Source organism: Mastomys coucha, unplaced genomic scaffold (assembly GCF_008632895.1).
Source record: "Mastomys coucha isolate ucsf_1 unplaced genomic scaffold, UCSF_Mcou_1 pScaffold7, whole genome shotgun sequence".
NCBI classification, from domain to species: domain Eukaryota; kingdom Metazoa; phylum Chordata; class Mammalia; order Rodentia; family Muridae; genus Mastomys; species Mastomys coucha.
In genome coordinates, this window is record NW_022196913.1 from 78,507,788 (window position 1) to 78,529,443 (window position 21,656).

Below are 21,656 nucleotides of genomic sequence, written 5' to 3' on the forward strand. Positions count from 1 at the left end.
TTTCAGCTTAAGGTGAACTCAGCAGTGTGAAGCCTGACTTCCTCTTCTCCATGAAGAGCTTGCTTTAATTACAAGAGAGAATGTGAGAATGAAAACTGCAAATAATGTCATCTTGAAGAAGTCGAGTTTTCTAGCAGAATTTGATCTTTTTATTACACAAATTTTACTAGAGGAGCAAAACCTATTTATATGTCAATTTTAAGTTATCTCAAATCCAGTTGCATATTGAGCTTTTCCCAAAATAAAAGAGAAGACAATTGAAGTAGTAGTTTTCTCATTTAGCATACAATTCAATTGTGTATTTTCTTTTGTCTTTCAGCTGTATCTGTGATCTAGTAGGTCTTTATAGCATTCAGTAAACATGAAAATGTATTTAGTAAGGCACATTTTGTGATTTGACTCTACACCAGTAATTTCAAGTCCGTTGTTGTTATATATCTAACTAGATAATTACATTAAATTATCATATAATTAAAACAACCATATCCTGATTTGTGAAAAATATGAGTATTTCATGACTAATTCTTAGAGAAAAACTTTCTGAAAGAGACAGTCTAATTTCTTCCAAGTGCATAGCAAATTTTGAGTCTTGTGTGTTTTCTATGTGCTGTGCAGAGACACCATGAGCCATTGCAGGTTGCCTCGAGCCAGAGCTTCTAACTGGCCACCTGACTTGATAGGCAGGAACACAGAAACTTATGGCCTAAACTCTTCACTTAAAATGCTGCTGTCACCAGAAAACACAGTAACCTGTTTTTTCTCCAGGATAAAAGAACATTTTATTTCATGAGGGCAAGGAGGTGAATATATTCCTAGCAAGATGGTTACCAAATGTCTTAGTCAGTGTTTCTATTCTTGCACAAACATGACCAAGAAGCAAGTTGGAGAGGAAAGGGTTTATTCAGCTTACACTTCCACACTGCTGTTCATCACCAAAGGAAGTCAGGACTGGAACTCAAGAATGTTGGGAAGCAGAAACTGATGTAGAGACCATGGGGGTGGGGTGGGGTGGGGTGGGGATGTTGCTTACTGGCTTGCTTACCCTGGATTGCTCAGCTTGCTTTTATATAGAACCCAAGACTCCCAGCCCAGTGATGGTACCACCCACAAGGGGGGCCTCCCTCTTGATCATTAATTAAGAAAATGCCTTACAGCTGGATATCATGGAGGCATTTTCTCAACTGAAGCTCCTTTCTCTGTGATAACTCCAGCCTGTGTCAAATTGACACAAAACCAGGCAGTACAACAAGGCACTGTCTGTACTCAACTTATTCTGGAGTGCTTGGAGACCTGCAAGTTTTAGAGGGCAACTTATATTTCTTAAGATTGCAAACTCATACAGTTCTTGAATTTTGATAAAAGGGAGTGTCACTGTTGAATATTATAGCAGTTCTAGTACATACCACAGTGACTTCAATAAACAAAAGTGTCACTGTGATTGCTACCTACTTTGTAATGACTAGACCTTGTTGCAGGATATATATTTCAATGTAAGGCTATATTGCTCATTTGTAGTGAGTCATATTAAATAAATTTGCTAAATGTTTAAGAGGAAAATGGAGAGCAAAAATAAGTTTTAAATGATTCCTTAAATGTTAGGTTTTTGTAATGTGATTAATGAATGACTGTACTCATACTTAAGTATATATATATATATATATATATATATATATATATGCACAAATGTATGTAGATCTAGTAGACTTTTTCCATCATCTTAATAATTACACATGGTATACTGTGAAAGGTACAAGTATATTACATTTGTATATGTAATATGGGAAGAGAGAGAAACTTGGATGAGATAAAGTATTGAGAGATAAAGAGAAATGATTCATTAAACCAGTATTTCTTTAGGATTTCTCGGGTTCTGAACTGACATCTAGGACAGAAATAAAATTAAGCATTTCTGCCCTGGAGGGTAAATGGTTTCTTAGTAAAAGCCTCAGTGATGAACCTGACAGAAGGCACAGGGCTATAGAAAAGGGAACTTGGTGCTCAAAGAGGTGACCTTACACCATCTCTGATGGAAGTCAAAAGCCAAACAATGAAAAGGACACTTTTTCAAACCCAACCACATCAATAGCTTTGTGTCCAAACTAAATGGTATCCATTCTTCCATTACCTATTCTGGGGACACAAGACAAAGATTAAAAATTAGGAAACTTTACATAAGTTCATAAATAATATATCTATAAATGTACACAAACATACTATTCCTTTTTACTGGATATTACTCTTCCAGTAGAAAATGGTTGGAAGAAAAGATCAGTATAGATTCAAGCTTTTATGATTACTTATTTGTAAAAAGGAGATTTATACTATTAATTAGTGAGGCATGATTAATCATTAATTACATACTTAATCAAAGGCATTGCAGATGGGATACTAGTTTTACATCATATTTTACATTATAGTTAAAATGTGAAAACAATCTTAAACCACTTTAATGGGGAAGTATTAAGCAGGAACAGCAACTCACACCTACAATCCCAGCATTTGAGAAATTGAGTCAGCACTGTTACCAGAGTGTAAGACTCATCTGGAAGAGAATTTGTAGAGTCTGTGCTACAGAGAGAGAACCTTTTTTTAAATTAAAAAAAAAAAAAAGGAGGAGGAGGGGCCAGGAAAAGGACTAGCAACAATGTTTCCTGTGAAAATAACTGTTCTTGGGACTGTAAGATGCGTGTTCTTTGTTCTGTCCTGGGTACCTCCCACTGGATACCTTTCAGTGATTCCCACCCTTTCCTATCCACACTAGACAGCACACAGGAAAATAAGCATCATTTGTCAGTCTGATGATGCGACCTTATAATCGGGAACTAAGTGGTAACTGGTTCCATGGTTAGCCAAGAGCACATGACCAGCCAAACCTGTTCCTATCAGCCAGAAGATGTTTTTAAATATAAGTATCATTAGTTAATATGATAATACTTAACTTCCTAAGTTCACTTTTTTGTATGCTTGTTTTCTGGGACTGCTTTTCTATGCTAACTTATCTCAGGGGACACAATGAACTATCCCCTTGTATTTAATTGCATAAATAGCTTGTGTTTTCTTTAGGTTTTTCTTTTTCGATGAAAACACAGCTTGTCCATAGTAATATGAGACTCTTATTATAACACTACTTAATGCTTGTATATAAGACTTACCTGAGAACTTAAAAAGAAATATAACTGCTTTAATACCATCCCTATCATTGTGATTCTGTGTATTTAAAGTAGGGCTCAGGAATGTCTATATTGAAAAGGAATGCCCCAGGAGATGACGCTATTCATCTTCTCTGTGGAGTTAACTGTGTTTTCTTCTTTTTTAATTTATTTTTATTAATCATTTCATTCATTTACATATCAAATGATATCCCACTTCCCAGTTACCCCTCTACAAGCCCCCATCCCACAACCTCCCTCTCCTCCCTCCCCTTTGCCTCTATGAGGGTGCTCCCACACACAACCACCCACCCTCTCCTGCCCAACCCATCCAGTATCCCCCTACACTGGAGCATCAAACCTCCACAGGAACAAGGGCCTCCCCTCCCATTGATGTCAGACAAGGCCATCCTCTGCTACATATGTATCAGAGGATGGACCCCTCCCTGTACACCCCTTGGTTGGTGGTCTAGTCCCTGGGAGCACTGGGTGGTCTGGCCAGCCAACTTTGTTCTTCCTATGGGGTTGCAATACCCTTCAGCTCCTCCAGTCCTTCTGCCAGCTCCCCAACCTGTGTCCCTGAGCTCAGTCTGATGGTTGGCTCCACGCATCCACATCTGCATTGGTCATTTGCTGGCTGAACCTTCCAAGGAACAGCCTCACCAGGTTCCTGTCAGCAAGTGCTTTGGCAATGGCAACAGTGTGTGGTTTGGTGTCTGCAGACAGGATGGATCCCCAGGTGGGGCAGTCCTCAGATGGTCGTTCCTTCAGTCTCTGCTCCAATTTTTTTTTTAATCCCTGTTCTTCCTTTGCACAGGAACATTTCTGGGTTAAAAACTTTATGATGGGTGTATGGCCCCATCCTACTACCAGAGGGGCCATGTCTATTTACTGGAGGGGGTCTCTACAGGTTCTATCTCCCCTTCTCTGCTAAAATCATCCCTGTTGGGTCCTGGGAGCCTCATTTTCTTGTTATCTGGGACCCTCCAATGGCTATCCCCATTTCCTCATCCCCACCCCACCCTGCTACATATTTTTATTTGATTTTCTGACTCTCTGTACCTCTCTCCTGTCCCCTCCAGTACCTGATACTGCCCCCCTTATTTCCTCCTCCTCTTCTGCCCCTCCCAGGTCCCAGGTTCCTCTCCCTTCACCCCCTCCCAAACATCCTGTTCCCTGCTCAGTGCAGGACTGAAGTGCACACACCCTGGTCTTCCTTCCTCCTAAGCTCCGTATGATCTGTGGGTTGTATCATGAGCATTGTGAGTTTGAGGACTAATATCCACTTATCAATGAGTACATACCATGTGTGTTCTTTTGTTTCTGGGTTACTTTACTTAGGATGGTATTTTCTAGTTCCATCCACTTGCCTGGGTTTCATGAAGTCATTAGTTTCAATAGCTGAGTAGTACTCCATTGTGTAAATGTACCACATTTTCTGTACTCATTCTACTGTTGAGGGACATCTGGGTTGTTTCCAGCTTCTGGCTATTATAAATAAGGCTGCTAGGAACATAGTGGAGCATGTGTCCTTGTTATATGTTGGAGCATCTTCTGGGTATATGCTCAGTAGTGGTATAGCTGGGTCTTCAGGTAGAACTATTTCTAATTTTCTGATGAACCACTAGACTGATTTCCACAGAAATTGTAACAGGTTGCAGTCCCACCAGCAATGGAGGAGCGTACCTCTTTCTCCATAACCTCGCCAGCATCTGCTGTCACCTGAGCTTTTGGTCTTAGCCATTCTGACTGGTATTTCTAATGAATCTTGAAATCAGCTTCATGAGTTTCTGAAAAAGAAAGCAGCTGGAATTTTGATAGCGCTTGGAAAATCACCACCATTTAAACAAACCTTTTAATTATTTAAAATATTGTCTTTGGTGTGTGTGCTGTTTCATATCAGAGGAAGACGTTGTGGAGTCAGTCCTCTCCGACTTTCCTATGCATTTTCGGGATCAGCATCAAGTCATTGGGCTTATGCAGCAAGTACCTGTGGGCTGAGGCCTCTCCCAGCATGGAGGACTATTGTCATTTTTAAGACTAAGTTTTTCAGTTCACATCATGAGATGTTGTTCCATTTTTTTCTTTACTCTCCTGCAATTATATTTGTATTTTTGATGTAGTTATATATTTTTTTAAAAAAAAACATTTACTCTTTACATTTTGTTTTTGGTACTGTTATAAGTGGAATAGTTGTATCAACATCATTTTGGGATCATTCATTGCTAGGATCTATGAGTAGAGTGATTTTTGTCTACTACTGTTTCCTGTGACTGTATAAAACATCTTGTCTTCTGCCATTTAAGGGAACTGTACATCCAATTTCACAATCTAAAACCTTTGATATTTTTCTCATGATAATTGACCTGACTAGACATCCACTATAATCTTGAGTAGAAGTAGCTTATGGAAGTCCTTAAAGCAGCTATTTAAAATTACCTTCGCATTAGATTTTAAAGCCTTTTCAAAAATGCTGTCTCTTAGTGATACTCATCAATTTTAGAGTAACCTACAGAATAACTTTCTTTTAAAACTTTCTTTCCAGCTAAGAGCTCTGGCCATTTTATCTGTCACTCAGTATATAGAATTAAATTCATTATTATCTCCCAACCCATCAAACAAACAACTCTAATAAATAGCTTCTTTTCTCTTTTCCACTCTCTCAGAGTCTGGTACTTGTTCAGTACTCATACTTCTTCAAAGCAAAAAGCTGGGTGTCACTGTCTTCTCCACTGAACATATCACCTTCCTCCAGTTCCCAGGTCTTCCTGACTTTATATTTAATCATCACTGACTTATGTCTATTTTTCTAACTCCATTTATGCTTTCATAATTTAATCTGTTTTTCTTTCATGGATGTTACTAAAAAATTCTTATCTTTTAAAAAATCATAAATCTAAATGTTATATTGACAATATGGAACATAAGTAGTCAATTTTTATGAGGTAGGAAATTTGTGAAAACAGTAAAATATTGAATATTAAATAAACAGTGGATACATGCTGGAACATGGTCAGCTAGGTAAAAGCTCAGAGTACCGATTCATACTACAAAATGTTGACAAAGCTTACAGGGTGTCTTAGTCAGTGTTTATACCAGTGAACCATCTAAAGACAAAAAAGTTACTTATCACATTTCTATTAAGTGTCCAGAAGAGGGAGGGAGATTTACAAAAATAAATGCATGTTGTTCTGCTGTCTGTAAAGAAGTTCATTGAGTTGCAGAATGTTTGGGACTGGATAAATGTTTCAGTGGCTACTTGTATGTATCTGTGTGATATTTTTATTTGTGAGTTACAATGAAGTGATCTTTATTTTTTAAAAAGTAAAAAGAAAAAAAGTAAATTAATGGCATCTGGGTTTTGAGGTGAAAGAAGAATGCAGAGCATCTGCTAATGTCACAAGGTTTTGTTCTGTGGCGCTGCTTTACTGAAGTAGATAGAATTGATGATTTCAGTACCCTGCAAATACTTAAAACAACCATACATCTTGAAAGGATGATGTTCATATGTTTTAAATGCTGAGAAGAAGAAATATTTCAATAAGTATTGTATGTAGATATTAAAAATTCAACTGTTTAGTTTATCAAGCATATTTTCTTCAGTTCCATCATGCCTTAAAAGCTAGCTTTCTCAAATTTCCATTCATCTCTTTCTTCTCTCATTCTTAAATATATATTTCTCTTATAATGCAAAGAAGGACAAACTTCATTTCCATGAAAAGATGATAAATTTCTTCTTTTTATAGGCCCATTTCCATCTTTTTCTCATAAATGATATCATTGGCCTGGATTTGTACACTCTATATTAAAACTTTTCAACAAACTAGAATCATAAAATTTAGGAAATTAAATACAAGAATGTCTCTAATCCATCATATTATTTTCTATACATGACAAAGCTGAAAGTGCTTGTCATTCATTTTGGAGGGTCAGTTTCCATAGCGGACTAATGGAAGAATTGAGATCTGCTCATGGTCTGGGGAGTTGTGCATTTGAAAAGGACTAAGGCACAATGAGTGGAGTGGAAACCTGCTGCTGTAGAGGAACTAGAACCAAAGGAGGGTAGGACAGTGAGTGGCCTGGAGGAGGAACTAGAACCAGAAGAGGGTGGGGCAGTGGCCTGGAGGAGGAACTAGAACCAGAGGAGAGTGGGGCAGTGGCTCAGTAGAAGGAAGAAGAGGTGTGGGGTGGAGGCCTTGACAGCCATGGGGAGTGGGTGATTACTACTTGATCACCTCAGTTTTCTCGGACAGGCTATCACTATGGAACCCCATGGGGCTAGCCTCAAACTCATAGACCTCTGCTATTCCACTGCTGGGATTAAAGGTGTGCATCACCATGCCCAGCCAAATGACTTTTAGTGGATTTCATAGGAAAGTTTCACAGAAGAAAAATCATGCTTTATTAAAAATGGTTTTCATCTAGTTTACTACTTTATAATTTCATATTTATCTACAATATTCTTCAATTAAAATATCCTCTGGTCCTATTCTCCTCTCAGCCATTTGCTCCATCCACCAGATTTCTTCTCCTTCCCAAGAGCCTCTCTTACTTTTGTGTGTGTGTGTGTGTGTGTCTGTCCTGTGACCCACTGTATTTATTAAGGATAGACTGCATGAATAAAATAAAATTTACTGGGACAGGGGCTATGTGGCACTTAGGAATATAATTCCCCCTCTCCCGGAAACTTTTAACTTGCTGAAACTCCTTGGAAGAAACAAGACATCCTTCTGCCATCCATGACGGAGTATTGATGGGCCTGTGTCATACAGATAAAATGTCTTTTATGAGTGGATAGCTCACAAGCATGTTTGAGAAACTTTTCTAGTTGTGGAGCAACCTAAGTATAAAGTCCCAAAAGAGCGTTTACTAAATTATTGTGCATCTTTTCATACACATTTTGATAGGATCCTTTTAAAGGTTCTTTTAGTATTTATTGTTCATATGAAAATGAAAATTCTATCTAAAATCAGTCAGCAAGTTAGGTATAGATGGACAAATACTTAGAAACATAGTGTTTTCTTTTAAATCAGCGTTGTTCAAGTGTATTCTCAGAATAGCTAATCCCATGAATTGATAATGGTGTGTGTGTGTGTGTGTGTGTGTGTGTGTGTGTGTGTGTGTGTGTTTTAAATTAGTCCTTGGTCAAATAACTTTGAGAACCACTGTGTGTTCTGTCAACACTAGTAAAATGCATATGCATTTTGAAATGCTCTATAGTGAAATCATTTGAATTAGTTTTTTATAATCATTATGATATAACTATTTTATGTAATACTTTTGAAATTTATTTCTGAGGATTTACTTAAAGCTTAATGATATGCCTTAATTTTATATTTTTAGATTTAGCTTGTATTTTTAAAATAGAACAAATATTTTGTTCTTGGCTGTGTTTAAGTAAAGAATTTATAACTATCCAGAAGTCTTTAGGCCTTAATATAATCATAGAGGTTGAAATAAGTAAGCAGATAAATGAACTATGAGGAGAATTAAAAACTCAAATAATAATTCACAAATACAACAGGAAAAGCTATCCAAGGAATATAAAATAAGGTTTATTAATCAAATAATGATGCTAATAGAAGAATACCATAAAAATAGTATGCATAATTCAACAAATCTTATGAACACTGAACAGTTTTGCTGATTTTCACATATTTGAAAGTGTAATTCATTGTACTGTTTGGAAAATCACTTCAAATAAAAACAATTCATAGCACACAGGTATGAAACAGACAAATGACCTACTTCCTATATTTTCCATACTTACATCAATGTATTGACTTGGCACCATTAGTTACTGAGATTAAAATTTATCACCCTATAATTCTATTTATGCCGTGTGTGTGTGTGTGTGTGTGTGTGTGTGTGTGTGTGTGCGTGTGCATATGTGGGCATACATGCATTATAGACCGAACTGTATCTAACATGCTTAACAAATCTTTCCAAAGTGCTAACTTGCAAACTGCACCCACTCCATTGTTGCTATTATCAGTTTCTTTGTTGTTTCTCACTTTGGAATTTTTCAGAATTCACTCTTACATGGAGATTGTGAGTCTCTGGTTCACACATAAAATATTTTAGTATGTTATTAAATATTGTCCACCATTTATTTGAATATGCCTCCTTGAAGAAATGATTCTATTCTATACATTACATGATAATAACAAATAAAATCTTTTTGGCCCATAAAATATTTATTTTTTTCAGTTTAATAATAAATGAGTACTTTAGGGAGATATTTTATATCTTTATTAAGATAATACACAGTTACCCCCATTATTCAATTATGTTCTTAAAGTCTTCACTTAATAGATAATAATGTTGTTCTACCATTTGCAGAGTACTTCATGGGTTAAAAATCTCATTTTATAAACCATATATATAAGCATATGACATATGGATGTCTTTGTTTCTAATGTGTGATTTTCACATATATTTGCACATGTTTATATATGTTTGTTACTAGATACGTGCATCTTGACATATCATGGCACTTAAACAGTTAAAGTGATAGAGCAAGAATCAGTATTTATATCTTGAGATGAAGATACTCCTGATTTTAGAGTCTTGTACCACCATTACAAGGGAAATGCTGGAAGGACTTGGGCTAATTCTGTGCAGTGTTTGCCACTAGAAAAATGAAAATCACCCATGGTTTACTGTCACTAGAAAAATGAAAATCACCCATGTTTTACTGGTGCTTCTTTTGGAGACAATGACACTGTGATGCTGAATTTCACCTTTCTGCAGGAAGTGTCTGTTTTTATCTGAGTGCCTCCATGTAGCTCCTAAAAATGGATGAAGGAATGTCTGTAAAAACTAAAAAGTAAAAACTTTACAAACTGAAGAATTAGATGGAACATACTGCTCTTTTTCTAATCATTTAACTGGTATGATATTTTATAATCCCTATAGTCCTGATTCTTAGTTTATTACATTATTTATTTTGTCCATGTGGCATGGTGGGGTGTAACCCTGATCATGTTGGGGTTAGAGGACAATTTTCAGCAGTTGGTTCTCTTCCCACCATGTGTTACCAGACTTGGCAGCAGGGGCTGGTGAGCTGTGTCACTCTTCCCCACTCCCCTCGCCTCCCCCACCCTGATTACTGATTCCACAACTTTTACCTCAAACTCTTAATACATCATTTCTTTTTCATATTTAATTATTGGCAGAAAACCAAGGATCATGTTTGAAAGGACCTTTAGGAGTTATTTGCTACTCTGAAATAAAGTAGGAGTTCTACAATATTTGGCTCATAAACAAACCACTAGGAAAAAAAATTCTTAAAACATTTACTCTGGCTGTGAAAAGCAGAAACCCTATGTGGTATCGTTGAGAGCAGACTATCTAGTCTCCTCCCCAATGTAATACTGTGGAGAGCTGACCATCCAGTCCTGAACTCTATCCAGTCTTTGCTCTTTATCTTATGAGCCTGACTTTGATATTTATAATTATTGCAGACTTTTTATGTCTAAGCCATTCCTATTTACCTATGATCTCTAAAGGGCCACTTTCTTAGCTTTCAGAGTGATCTTGAGTGAATTTATTTTTAAATTATGCTTTGAATGTATATGTTGTGCATTTGTTTGTATTTATAGCATATTTCACAATTTTTAAAAATGTGAAAAAAATTGAAAGGAAGAATTTTATCCATAATTGCTGTCCTAAAATTGAGCAAGATTATGTTTTAACCCACTGGCAAGTAGAATCAACAATTGTTTATATTGCACATATATGTGTGTTTGTTATCATATAATCATATTTCCTCTCATTATTGTAATTCTTCATAATTTTCATAAAATTTTTATATTATAACCCTAGACTGATTATCTCAAATTATATCTTTGTATAAAGAAGACTATCAAATTTTATACAGGGTCACAAAATATTTAAACTGTTTAGTGACTTTTCTTTTATCTAAAATTGTCAGCTTTTCTACTGCAATGTGCTTAAGTATAATAGCATAAAATGTATAAATTTGACCACAGAAAGGAAAATATCACCATTAAATTTATAGAAATCACCAGTGTTGTAACTGGAGTAATTAAGTTGAACACATCTGGCTGCTGAAGACTTGGGCTTATCTCTGGCAGATAAATCATTCTTCTGATAACTAAAGTTCTGAGCTTATCTAATTTCATTTTTACTGGAAATAATCTTGTTAGCTAAAGTAAGAACATAGGAATGAACTCCTTTATTTTGAAAAAATCTAGAAATTTTTTTCTCTGCTTTCTACATTTTATATTTTTTCAGTAGCATGATTGCTACTGTGGGTAACAGAGTACATATGTTTACTTTGACTTTTTTTTAATCACTTAAAATTGTAATTTACATAAATGTATGTAATGATTTGAATATGTGTGGCTCATGAGAATGGCACTATTAGGAGGGGTGGCCTTGTTTGAGGAGGTGTATCACTGTGAGGGTGGGCTTTGAAGCTGTGCCCAGTGTGTGAGATTCAGTCTTTTGACTGCATTCTGATCAAGATATAGAACTCTTGATCTATCTCCAGCACCATGTCTGCAGGGATGCTGTCATTTTTCCTGCCATGATGATAATGGACTGAACCTCCGAACCTGTAAGCCAGCCACAATTAAATGTTTTCCTTTATAAGAGTTGTCTTGGTCATGATCTCTTCACAGCAATGAAACCCTAACTAAGATAGAAGTTGGTTGGGTCTCGGATATTGCTGCGATAGGCCTGATCATGTTTTTGTAGATTTAGAAAGTGGTGGAATACTTTAAGTGGGACTTTAGGAATATGGAAGACTTTGGTGCTGAGGATGATATGAACTGTGGGGACCTGGCTCAAGAGGTTTCAGAAGAGAGGAATGTTAATATGTGACCTAGATACTCTTTTTCTGGTGAAGAATGTGGCTGTTTTTTCTGTTGTTTGAAGAGTTACCTCAGGCTAAGTCTAAGGTGAAGAGAATTAGATTAATTGCATTAACAAAGGTAATCTCAGAAAAGCCCATCATTACCATTAACCCTCTGATTAACTCTCATGAAGAGAATTTTGATCAAGCATAGTAAGATTAGAAAGAAAAGATACAAAATGTTTGGTTCAAGTAATAAAGGGGCACGAGGAAGTGAAATAGAACTGAATCCTGTGCTCAAGGACATCAACAGATGAAGAGAGTGGTGATTGCAGGGCAAGACCCCACCCAGCTAAGCTTATTGTTTGTATTTGCAGTTGAACAAGGAATAGTTATGTCATGTTATGTTACTACCTGATTTGTTTTTATTTGTACTTTTATTCTGGAATCATCTACTATCCAGAAATGGAGGGCTCACTTGTGATCCAGATCTTAAGGCTTACAACAACAAACTTTTGATTCAAATCTTGAAGAATAGTGGCCATGAAAAGTTTAGACCCTGGCATGGTGGTGCATACCTTTAATCCCAGGAGACAAAAGCATGCAGATCTGTGAGTTCAAGACCAGCCTGGGAGCAAGTTCTAGGTGAAAAAAAAACTTATGTCTAGGAGTGGTGGTACATGCCTTTAATCCCAGCACTCAGGAGACAGAGCCATGCAGTTCTCTGAGTTCAAGGTCAATCTACAGAGCAAGTTCCAGGACAGTCAAGGTTAGACAGTGAAGGAGTTGGAAAACAGAAAGAGTTGGTGATAATGTAATAGAACAAGGGGTACCATGTTCCAGCTCCAGCAAGCACCAGAACTTGGCAGCTTTGGCCATGTGGCTTTAAGGGACTACTGGGACAACTGATGCCAGTTAGCTGGAGCTAAGAAATCAGCAGTGATTAAGAAGAGAACATCACTGAGGTAAAATCTTCTGGACATGTTTTTGGAGAACACAAAGAAGCTGTGTTCCACAGATAGTCAAGTGCTTATCTTATACCTTGTGCTTGCAGCTAATATGTAATAGTCACCCAGGTGGTACTTCTTTTGAAGGCATAAAGGTGACATGGAGAGCAACTGAGGCTTGACACTATGAGAGGCCAGGGTAGGCCATTGGTGAAAGTACAGCTTCAGTTGCAGTTGACAGCCCAGAACTGAAGGGGTCATGCAAAGAAATTGGCATCATGAAAGGAACTGTGGACAATTATTGCTGAAGCCTAGATGAAGTGGAAAACCCTAGAGTGTTCCAGATGCTAGTGCCATGCAGTGACCACCAAGAACAGCTGTGGAATAGAGTCAACCAGGCCCTAGAATGCTACAGAGGGCAGAATTGGAGGTGTGACACAAGCCCTTTTGGAGTATCCCAGAAGACCATGAGTGGATCCCAGACATTGCAATAAGAGGCTGTGAAGTTGCCTTGGAGATGCCAAAATGTTCAAAATGCCAGAACAATAGGATACCTGTCAAGGAAACCTGGAAACAGGGAGTGGAACCATCCCAAGAGAAAGAATTGTGTTACAGTCAACAATGCTGAAAGGAGTTGGACATCAGACATGGAAATGCAGAGTTCTGAGTTTGCCTAGCTGGGTTTTGACCTTGCTTTGGTCCATTATTTCCTCACTGGGATGTTTTGGAATGATAGGATATATCTTTTGATGTTGATCATAGTGATCTGCTTTTGATTTTGATTTTATAGAAAATTACAATTAAGAGATTGCATTAACTTTGGACTTTTAAACATTGTTACAACTGTGATAGACCATGAGGATTTCTGAAGTTGGACTACGCTATGACTAGTTATGGCCTCCATAGGCTCATGTGTTTGAACAAGCCTATGGGGGCCGAGGAGTGGAATGTGATGGTTTGAATATGTTTGATTCATAGGAAGTGGTACTATTAGGAGGGTGGCCTTGTTGGAAGAGGTGCATCACTATAGGGGTGGGCTTTGAAGCTCTGCCCATTGTGTGAGATTCAGTCTTCTGAATGCCTTCTGATCAAGATGTAGAATTCTTAGTTCCATCTCCAGCACCTGCCTGGACACTGCCATGCTTCTTGCCTTGATGATAATGGACTGGACTTCTGAACCTGTAAGCCAGAGCCAATTAAATGTTGTCCTTTATAAAGGACATTGGTCATGGTGTCTCTTTTCAGGAATGGAAACTGTAACTAAGACAATGTATAATATCTAATAATTTTTAGGCTTTAATTTAAAAAAAAAGGCTTTTAACCCCAATAACAACTGTGGGCTGATATGCTTATGAATTGAAATTTGAAATATTGTCTCAAGATATTATTTACAAATTATAAAATCCCACTTGATTTTCTTATGTGTAATTAATAACCAAAGTAAACCTGTATAGCCATAGTACCTGCTGGGCTAATAATAGTATTTTTGTTCTTCTTAAAATTTAGAAATAGCCAGTGTGAAAAAAAAAGAAATAAAGAAATAAATAGCTAGTATGGAAAATAACTTTAGATATGTAGTTTTATCCACACATGAGAAAAACTACTTCTTCCAGGCTCATTCCTTAGTCTATACACTTCAGAATAACTAAAGCCACAGAGAAGCTAAGGAGACCTGAGGAAACTGTGGGTACCAGCTTTGGATTTTGTTCTTTTCTTTTCTTTTGCTTGTTTGTTGTAGTTTGTTAAAGTTTAGTTAATATTTTATGTATGTTTGGCAGACAAAAAATTAGTCATTAAATCTTGTCTAAACTATACAAAGGCAAAATAGCCAAGTAAGACATTTTAACAAAGTCAGCTTCCATTAACTGATACTAGAATTCCTTAAGTGGGTTTTTTATGCCACTTGGAGTGATATCAGATGAGAAAATTCAAGATGCAAATGTCTAGCTCTTCTTCCTGGGGCATCCATCCTAGGTTGCCTGGGGCTACAGCTACATACTGTATTCTTTAGAAGCCAGTCACTCTGGTGAGTAGTAGAATTTGAGAACTACTCTCTAGTAATGCATCTGGAAATGCATTGTGTACCTCCCGTGTTCCCCCATTTGGACAGTATTTGTAATTTAAGGGTAAAATTTAGTGTGTTCCTTCTTGCCCACCTGCCTTGAGGAACTGCAAGTTTCTGTAATTACTCCCCAGAGCTTTGCCTAAGAGGAACAACCCTGTCCTACCTGTAGTAAAAGGAGCTGGCAACCAAAAATAGCAATCAGCACTCTGATGTTCGTCTGTTTACCCACTAAAGGCCAAGAACATTTTAACTTACTAGCCATGTAAATGTGTCATTACTAAACAGGAAAACAAAAAGTGAATGCCAAGGAGTTAGGTCAAAGAACGAGTAGTAAGCAACTGGAGAGCAGAGTGGAGACAATGAGGTATGAGCAGCAGCCTCACTCACAGGGGTACTGAACAACCCAGAGCAGGCTGAATCCCATACAGTGCATCTGTAGTTGTTCTCAGCAGCCACTGGAAGGACCTTAACCTATGCCCGCTCTGAGTTACTGTTGTGGGTAACATGGGAAATGCATCTTCTCTCCATTAAGTTTATGTCTAGGCACTTGTAAATGTCACTCAATGTACAATATATCCTTTTAAAAAGTAAAACTCACTGCAAGACGGGCACACAGCCTCTGACTATGTTGTTTTATTTGGGGGTTTTTGTTTGTTTGTTTGTTTTTATTTTTGGGGTTTTTTTTGTTTTTTGTTTTGTTTTGTTTTGTTTTTGATGCCTGATTGTAACACATGCCTGAAGTTTGGTATTTCTCAAAAATATTTACATTTATTTATTTACTTATTAATAAATTGTCTGTGTGTGTGTGTGTGTGTGTGTGTGTGTGTGTGTGTGTGTGTGTGTGTGTCAAAAGTTGGCTCTCTCTTTCCACCACAGTGAACTCTGGTCATCTCCTCATAGTACAGCATGTTTCCTGCTGAGCCATCTTGTTGCCCCTCCCCCCACTACAATTCTTATGATTCTTTGTTCTATATTTAGGTGTTATAAAGATTTCTTTTTTCTTTTTTGATTTTTCCGAGACAAGGTTTCTCTGTGGAGCCTTGGCTGTCCTAGAATTCACTCTGTAGACCAGGCTGGGCTCGAACTCAGAAATCCGCCTGCCTCTGCCTCCCAAGGGATTAAAGGCATACACCACCACTGCCTGGCATAGGTGTTATAAAATTATTCAAACTTTAGATTATTGAAAATGTTAAATTATTATATATCAACATCTTACAACAATGTTTAGCACAAATATAGTTATTACTGCTATTTGAACCAAAAGACAAAATTAAGGCACTTTATAAAATGTCATCAAAGAGTAAATCTTTACATGTTCTGAGTGATTGCCTCTCAAAAAAAGATTAGTTTTCAGAATTGCTTTTATATTTTATTTATTGCTTGTGTGTGTAGTGTGTAGGGGAGTGCTTGTACTTGAATCTGAAGGGACACATGTCCTTCGGCATGCCTGGGGAATCAGAACAGGACATCAGGTATCCTCTTCTACTGGTGCTATTTGTGTCGATGCCCTGTCAGCTGCTCTCTCTGAACCAAAGTTCCTCTTAGTGACTAGGTGTGCTCGCCTGCCTCTGCGCTCCAACACTGAGGATACAGACATGCCCAGCCAACCCTGGCTGGCCCACGGACACTAGAAACCAAACTCAGGGCCTCATGCTTGTAGAACTGAGCTCCTTCCCCAGCATGACTTTTAGAGGCAAAATGTGATTTTTTTTTTAAATTTCCTTATGGTACTAAAGAGTTTGCTCAGCAGTTAACAATACTTGCTGCTCCTGCAAAAGGCCTAAGTTTGTTTCCCTGAACTCAAAACCACCCACAACTCCACTTCCATAGGATCCAACGCCCTCTTCTGACCTCTGTAGGCAGTAGGTACACATGGTACACATGCATAAATTCAGGCAAAATATTCATATAAATTTAAGTAATTGAAAATTTTCTTAAGTGTGATTTTTACTTTAGTGTCCCTAGTTAATAAAATACAGCACAGTTCTTTTTACAAAATGTTAACAATTAGTGGTCCTTTAATAGTAAAAATAGTGAATTTTAAATTGATAGCTGAAGTTATAGGTAAATGAATATGTCTCTAATATTTTGTTGTAGAAGGATATATATATATATATATATATATATATATATATATGCCAAAAATGCTCAAACAAAAACAAGTTGCAGAGAAATCTGTCACTGCCTATGATATTTATATATAGAAATAATTGGCTTTAGTTAGTTTTATTGGCCTGAGACATAATGAATAATAAGGCTCACACCTAGTACAAAAATATATGAGTATCCTTTAAAGTAAATGAACTATGTTTTCTTCAGAACTAAATACTGATAAAGAACTGAGTTAAATTGAGAGCAAATCCTTTTTTATTGGTTATTTTATTTATTAACATTTCAAATGTTATCTCCCTTCCCATTTTCCCTTCCGCAAACCCCCCATCCTATCCCTCATCCCCCTTGCTTCTGTGATGGGGCTCCTCCACCCACCCACCCACTCCACACTCACAGCCCTGGCATTTCCCTATACTGGGGCATCAAGCCTTCAAAGGACTAAGGGCTTCCCCTCCAACTGATGCCAGATAAGGCCATCCTCTGCTATATATGCAGCTGGAGCCATGGGTCCCTCCATGTGTTCTCTTTGGTTAGTGGTTTAGTCCCTGGGAGCTCTGGTTGGTTGATATTGTTGTTCTTCCTATGGGGCTGCAAACCCGTTCAGCTCCTTCAGTCCTTCCCCTAACTCCTTCTCCATTGGGGTCCCTGTGAGAGCAAATTCTTTTTAAGCTGACTAATAATGTGCGGCCTAAGGAAGGTAAACAGAAAAGTATCAGCATAACATGATGTGCAGAAAAGTGTTTTCCTGAGGCTGAAAAATGGCTCAGAGGTTAAAAGCTGCTCTTGTAGATGACCTGGGTTTGGTGCTGTACCTACATGACAGCTAACTCCAGTTCCAGGGTGTTCTACCCCATCTTCTGACTTTCACCAGGTCTGCATGTGGTACACAGCCATACATGTAGTCAAAAGAACCAGACACACAAAAGAAATAAATACATCTTTTAAAAATGTATTTCTCTTTTTTTAAAAGAGCTACTCAATAACAAAGAGAAAATCTATCTAGAAAGTCTTAGAAACTTATTTTTCACGTTTTCCACTGATCCAGAATTAAAATCATTGAAAGTATAAATGTTATCTTAGTTCCTAGACTTCAGCTTGAATTCAAAATGTCTTGTTTTTCCATCTTGTAACATTGTTTGGTTCTTTTTTTTTTTTCATTATTATTGATCATTCCATTCGTTTATATCTCAAGTGATATCCTACTTCTTCCTCTACCAACCCCCATCCCATGATATCCCACTTCCCTGTTACCCCTCCACCACACCCTCATCCCACATCTGCCCTCCCCCCTTCCTTTTGCCTGTATGAGCGTTCTCCCCCACCCACCCACACTCACTCACCCCACCGCTCAATCATCCGCCTACTCTGGGGCATCAAACCTCCCGGGGCCAAGGGCCTCCCCTCCCATTGAGGTAGGGCAAGGCCATCCTCTGCTACATAAGTATCTGGAGCCAAAGATCCCTTTAGGTACACTCCTCGGTTTGTGGTCTAGTCTCTAGGAGAACTGGGTAGTCAGCCAAGCTGACATTGTTCTTCCTATGGGCTTGCAATCCCCCTCAGCTCCTTCAGTCCTTCTGCCAGCTCCCCAACCAGGTTCCTTCAGTTCAGCCTGATGCTTGGCTCCAAGCATCCACCTCTGCATTGGTTAGTTGCTGACTGGATCTTCCCAAGAACTGCCACACTTGGTTCCTCTCTGCAGGGCAACAGAATTGGGTTTGGTGTCTGCAGACATGATGTTTCTATCCCCAAGGTGGGACCGTTCCCCATAACTTTTGATAACAGTTTTTAACTTTATTTTTCATTTTCTTAAAGTCCTTCAATTTTGTCTAAAAGTTAACAAAGTACCAGGAATCCTTATTTTAGTAACTGTTCTCTCCTTTTGATATCACTGTGAGCTGACTAGATCATTCTCTGTAGCATTTAGTCTTCTAGACTTCTCTACCATCACAGTTTCCCCTCTCCTTCTTTCAAAGTCCTTGCTTAGCTCTTTGGAAATTGAAATATCTCTAGTTGAATAGGGTTTTTTCCCTTCAAAGTCAGTGTACTTTCAAAACTACCAATTCAGTATCCCTTTTTAAAAATTTATTCCAAATGACATTTTCACAACTTTTGACTGCTTTCATGAACAATATTCTTCTTTTGCCTTCTGTGGGATTTGCCACTATTGCATTTTTCAAGTCTCTGAGAACCTGTTTCTCGTCCTTTTAGTCACATCTCTTCTTCCTACCCTATGTGTTCACTGAGCTGTCTTCTGCACCTTTAGCATCTCCCCTTCTTACACTGTTAGCTGGCCTGCTTCAGCCATCTTCCTGTGTTCGTGTGCGCTTTCCTATTCAAATATTTATTGTCTCATCTTTTTAGCCTGGACTAGTGCCCTAAGCATTTGACCTGAGAGTCCAGCTTCCTCCAGGACCTCTCGGTCAGGAGATGATGTCAGTTCCAGTGTTGATTATTTCCTAACTCCCACTCCTTGAGCAAATGCTTTGTCCTCTAGAGACATAAAGCATTTCATAAGTCAAGGACTTCTCTATGGCACTGTGTAATTCATCCTTAAACTGTGCCATGCTCTCTTGCTTTTGTCATTATTTATGATATTCTCTTCCCTGTGTATCATCATTTTTATCCATGATTCAACATATATGTTCATAAAAGCTTTGCTGATCTCTTGTTTTCAAGTCTGCCAGCAGTAAAATCTTTCAGCGCTGGGTCTTGTGTTTCTTTCCTCTGAGTGTTTCCCAGAGGAGACTCAGACTGAACCTGAGTGTTCCAGTCACTTAGTACACGCTCTTTATAATGTCTCTTTGGTGCTTTTTTTTTTTTTTTTTTTTTTTTTTTTTTTTTTTTTTTCACTCTAGAGCCACAACTACCAGCAGCCCAAATGGAATCTACACACATTGGAGAAAGATACTCTTCTGCATAGATTGTTAGAAATAAACATTTGCGTCGAATAGGCTGACTAGAGGAAACTCTGAGTGGAAAACAAAACAAAACAAAACATTGTTTGTTCCCTTCAGTTTCAGCCCTCTTGTGCAGGACCATGGAACACAGACACCAGTTCAGCCCCCACTCATTCCCTTGGGACCTGACATCAAGTAGGTGCATGGGAGGAATTAGTTAATTCTCACCAAGATGTTTACTATAGCTGAAAGTAGCTGAATAAGAAATGTTTGATGACCAATTATTCAAAGGAGAACAGAGAAAATTAGGTCATGTCTCTAAGGGTAATAAAGTATTTACTGATATAAAAATGCAGTGCTTATAAGATATGTCATGATAAAAACATTTTAAAATTCTAACTCATAAACTTTGTTCTTAAGTTAACAATAGCACTTATTAAAATATGAAGATATTAAATGTAGTTTTGTGGGAGTGTGTGTAGGTACATGCTTCTGTGGATTACATGTGCATGCTATTGCATATGCATGTATATGCACATGTGTGTGTGTGGACCAGAGACCAAAATCAAGTGCTTCTCTCTACTGCTCTCCTCCTCCTCTTCTTTTTTTTTTTTTTTGAGATGGGGCTTCTTACTCATCCATTCAGCTAGGACAGCTTCCCAATGAGCTCAGGGGTCCACCTGTCTCCACCAGTCACCAACCCCAGAGTCATACTACCAATGTCACATGTGCTCTCACATTTGTGTTCTCAGGTCCTCAGTCACTTAGCCAGCCAAGCCACCTTTTCAACCCAGGATCTATCTATAGACCTACCTACCTATCTACCTACCTACCTGCCTACCTACCTACCTACCTAGTGAAAGAACAAAGATGGCATCTGCGAAATTTTATCCAATATAATAGATGATATTGAAAGTTGTCATCTGAGAATGGCCAAAGTAAATAGTTGGGAAACATGAGCACTCCCAGGAACGGTGGTCTAGCAACTCAGGAGTCTAAGACCAGAGAATTACCTCATTTCATAGCATAGGGTCACGTAAGTAGTCAAGCTGGGCAATGTAGGATGACCACAGCTCAAAAGATAGTAAGGAAAGGAAGAAGAAGGAAGGAAGTGAACCATGAGGATGTGTACTAATAGGAATCACAAGTTTGTTTTATTTTTGTTAACTAACTGTTTACAATCAAGGTAGAGAGGATGTATTTTTCTAATAATTTAAGGCAGTATTTATAAATTCAAAAATAGATTAATGTATAGACTAATTTTAAATAATTGTAAGTGTTTAACAAAGGAGTATTCCTAATTCTTTACTGATTTAACCTTTACAAAGAAAAGCCTCTTTTTAAAGAGGACATTTATGATCTCAGAGATCAAATACTAGCACTAGACCCTATGATCTCTCCAGAAGCCTTTAATTGAGTGTGTCTTCAGAGACAAAATACTGGCACTAGATCCCCAATTCTCCTGGTAGACCAACCTGTGCAGTCTGTATTCTCATGGGGTCAGGTCTCAGTTCTGGGGTAATATCTGAGTAGCTCATCTAATAAAAATAAGCATTTCAAGGTGTGATTTTGATCTAGTACATCCAGGCTTTATCCTGTGATTTCAGCCTGTGTAGCTTTTAAATTATCTAATAGCCAGGCTTGGCCCTCTCTCAAGGTACATGG

At 37.9% G+C, this 21,656-nt stretch overlaps 1 protein-coding gene across 50 annotated transcripts in view; it reads left to right on the forward strand.

Moving 5' to 3' along the window:
- Rims2 (regulating synaptic membrane exocytosis 2) overlaps positions 1-21,656 on the forward strand; it is a 516,004-nt gene that overhangs the window by 419,278 nt on the left and 75,070 nt on the right. For 23 of the 50 annotated variants that reach the window (XM_031358666.1, XM_031358671.1, XM_031358679.1 and 20 more), the window contains one exon: positions 20,109-20,186. The exons of the other annotated variants lie outside the window; for them this stretch is intronic. In XM_031358666.1, the coding sequence (XP_031214526.1) occupies positions 20,109-20,186 (78 nt within the window). The remainder of the gene's footprint in view (positions 1-20,108; positions 20,187-21,656) is intronic. 50 annotated transcript variants of the gene reach the window in all.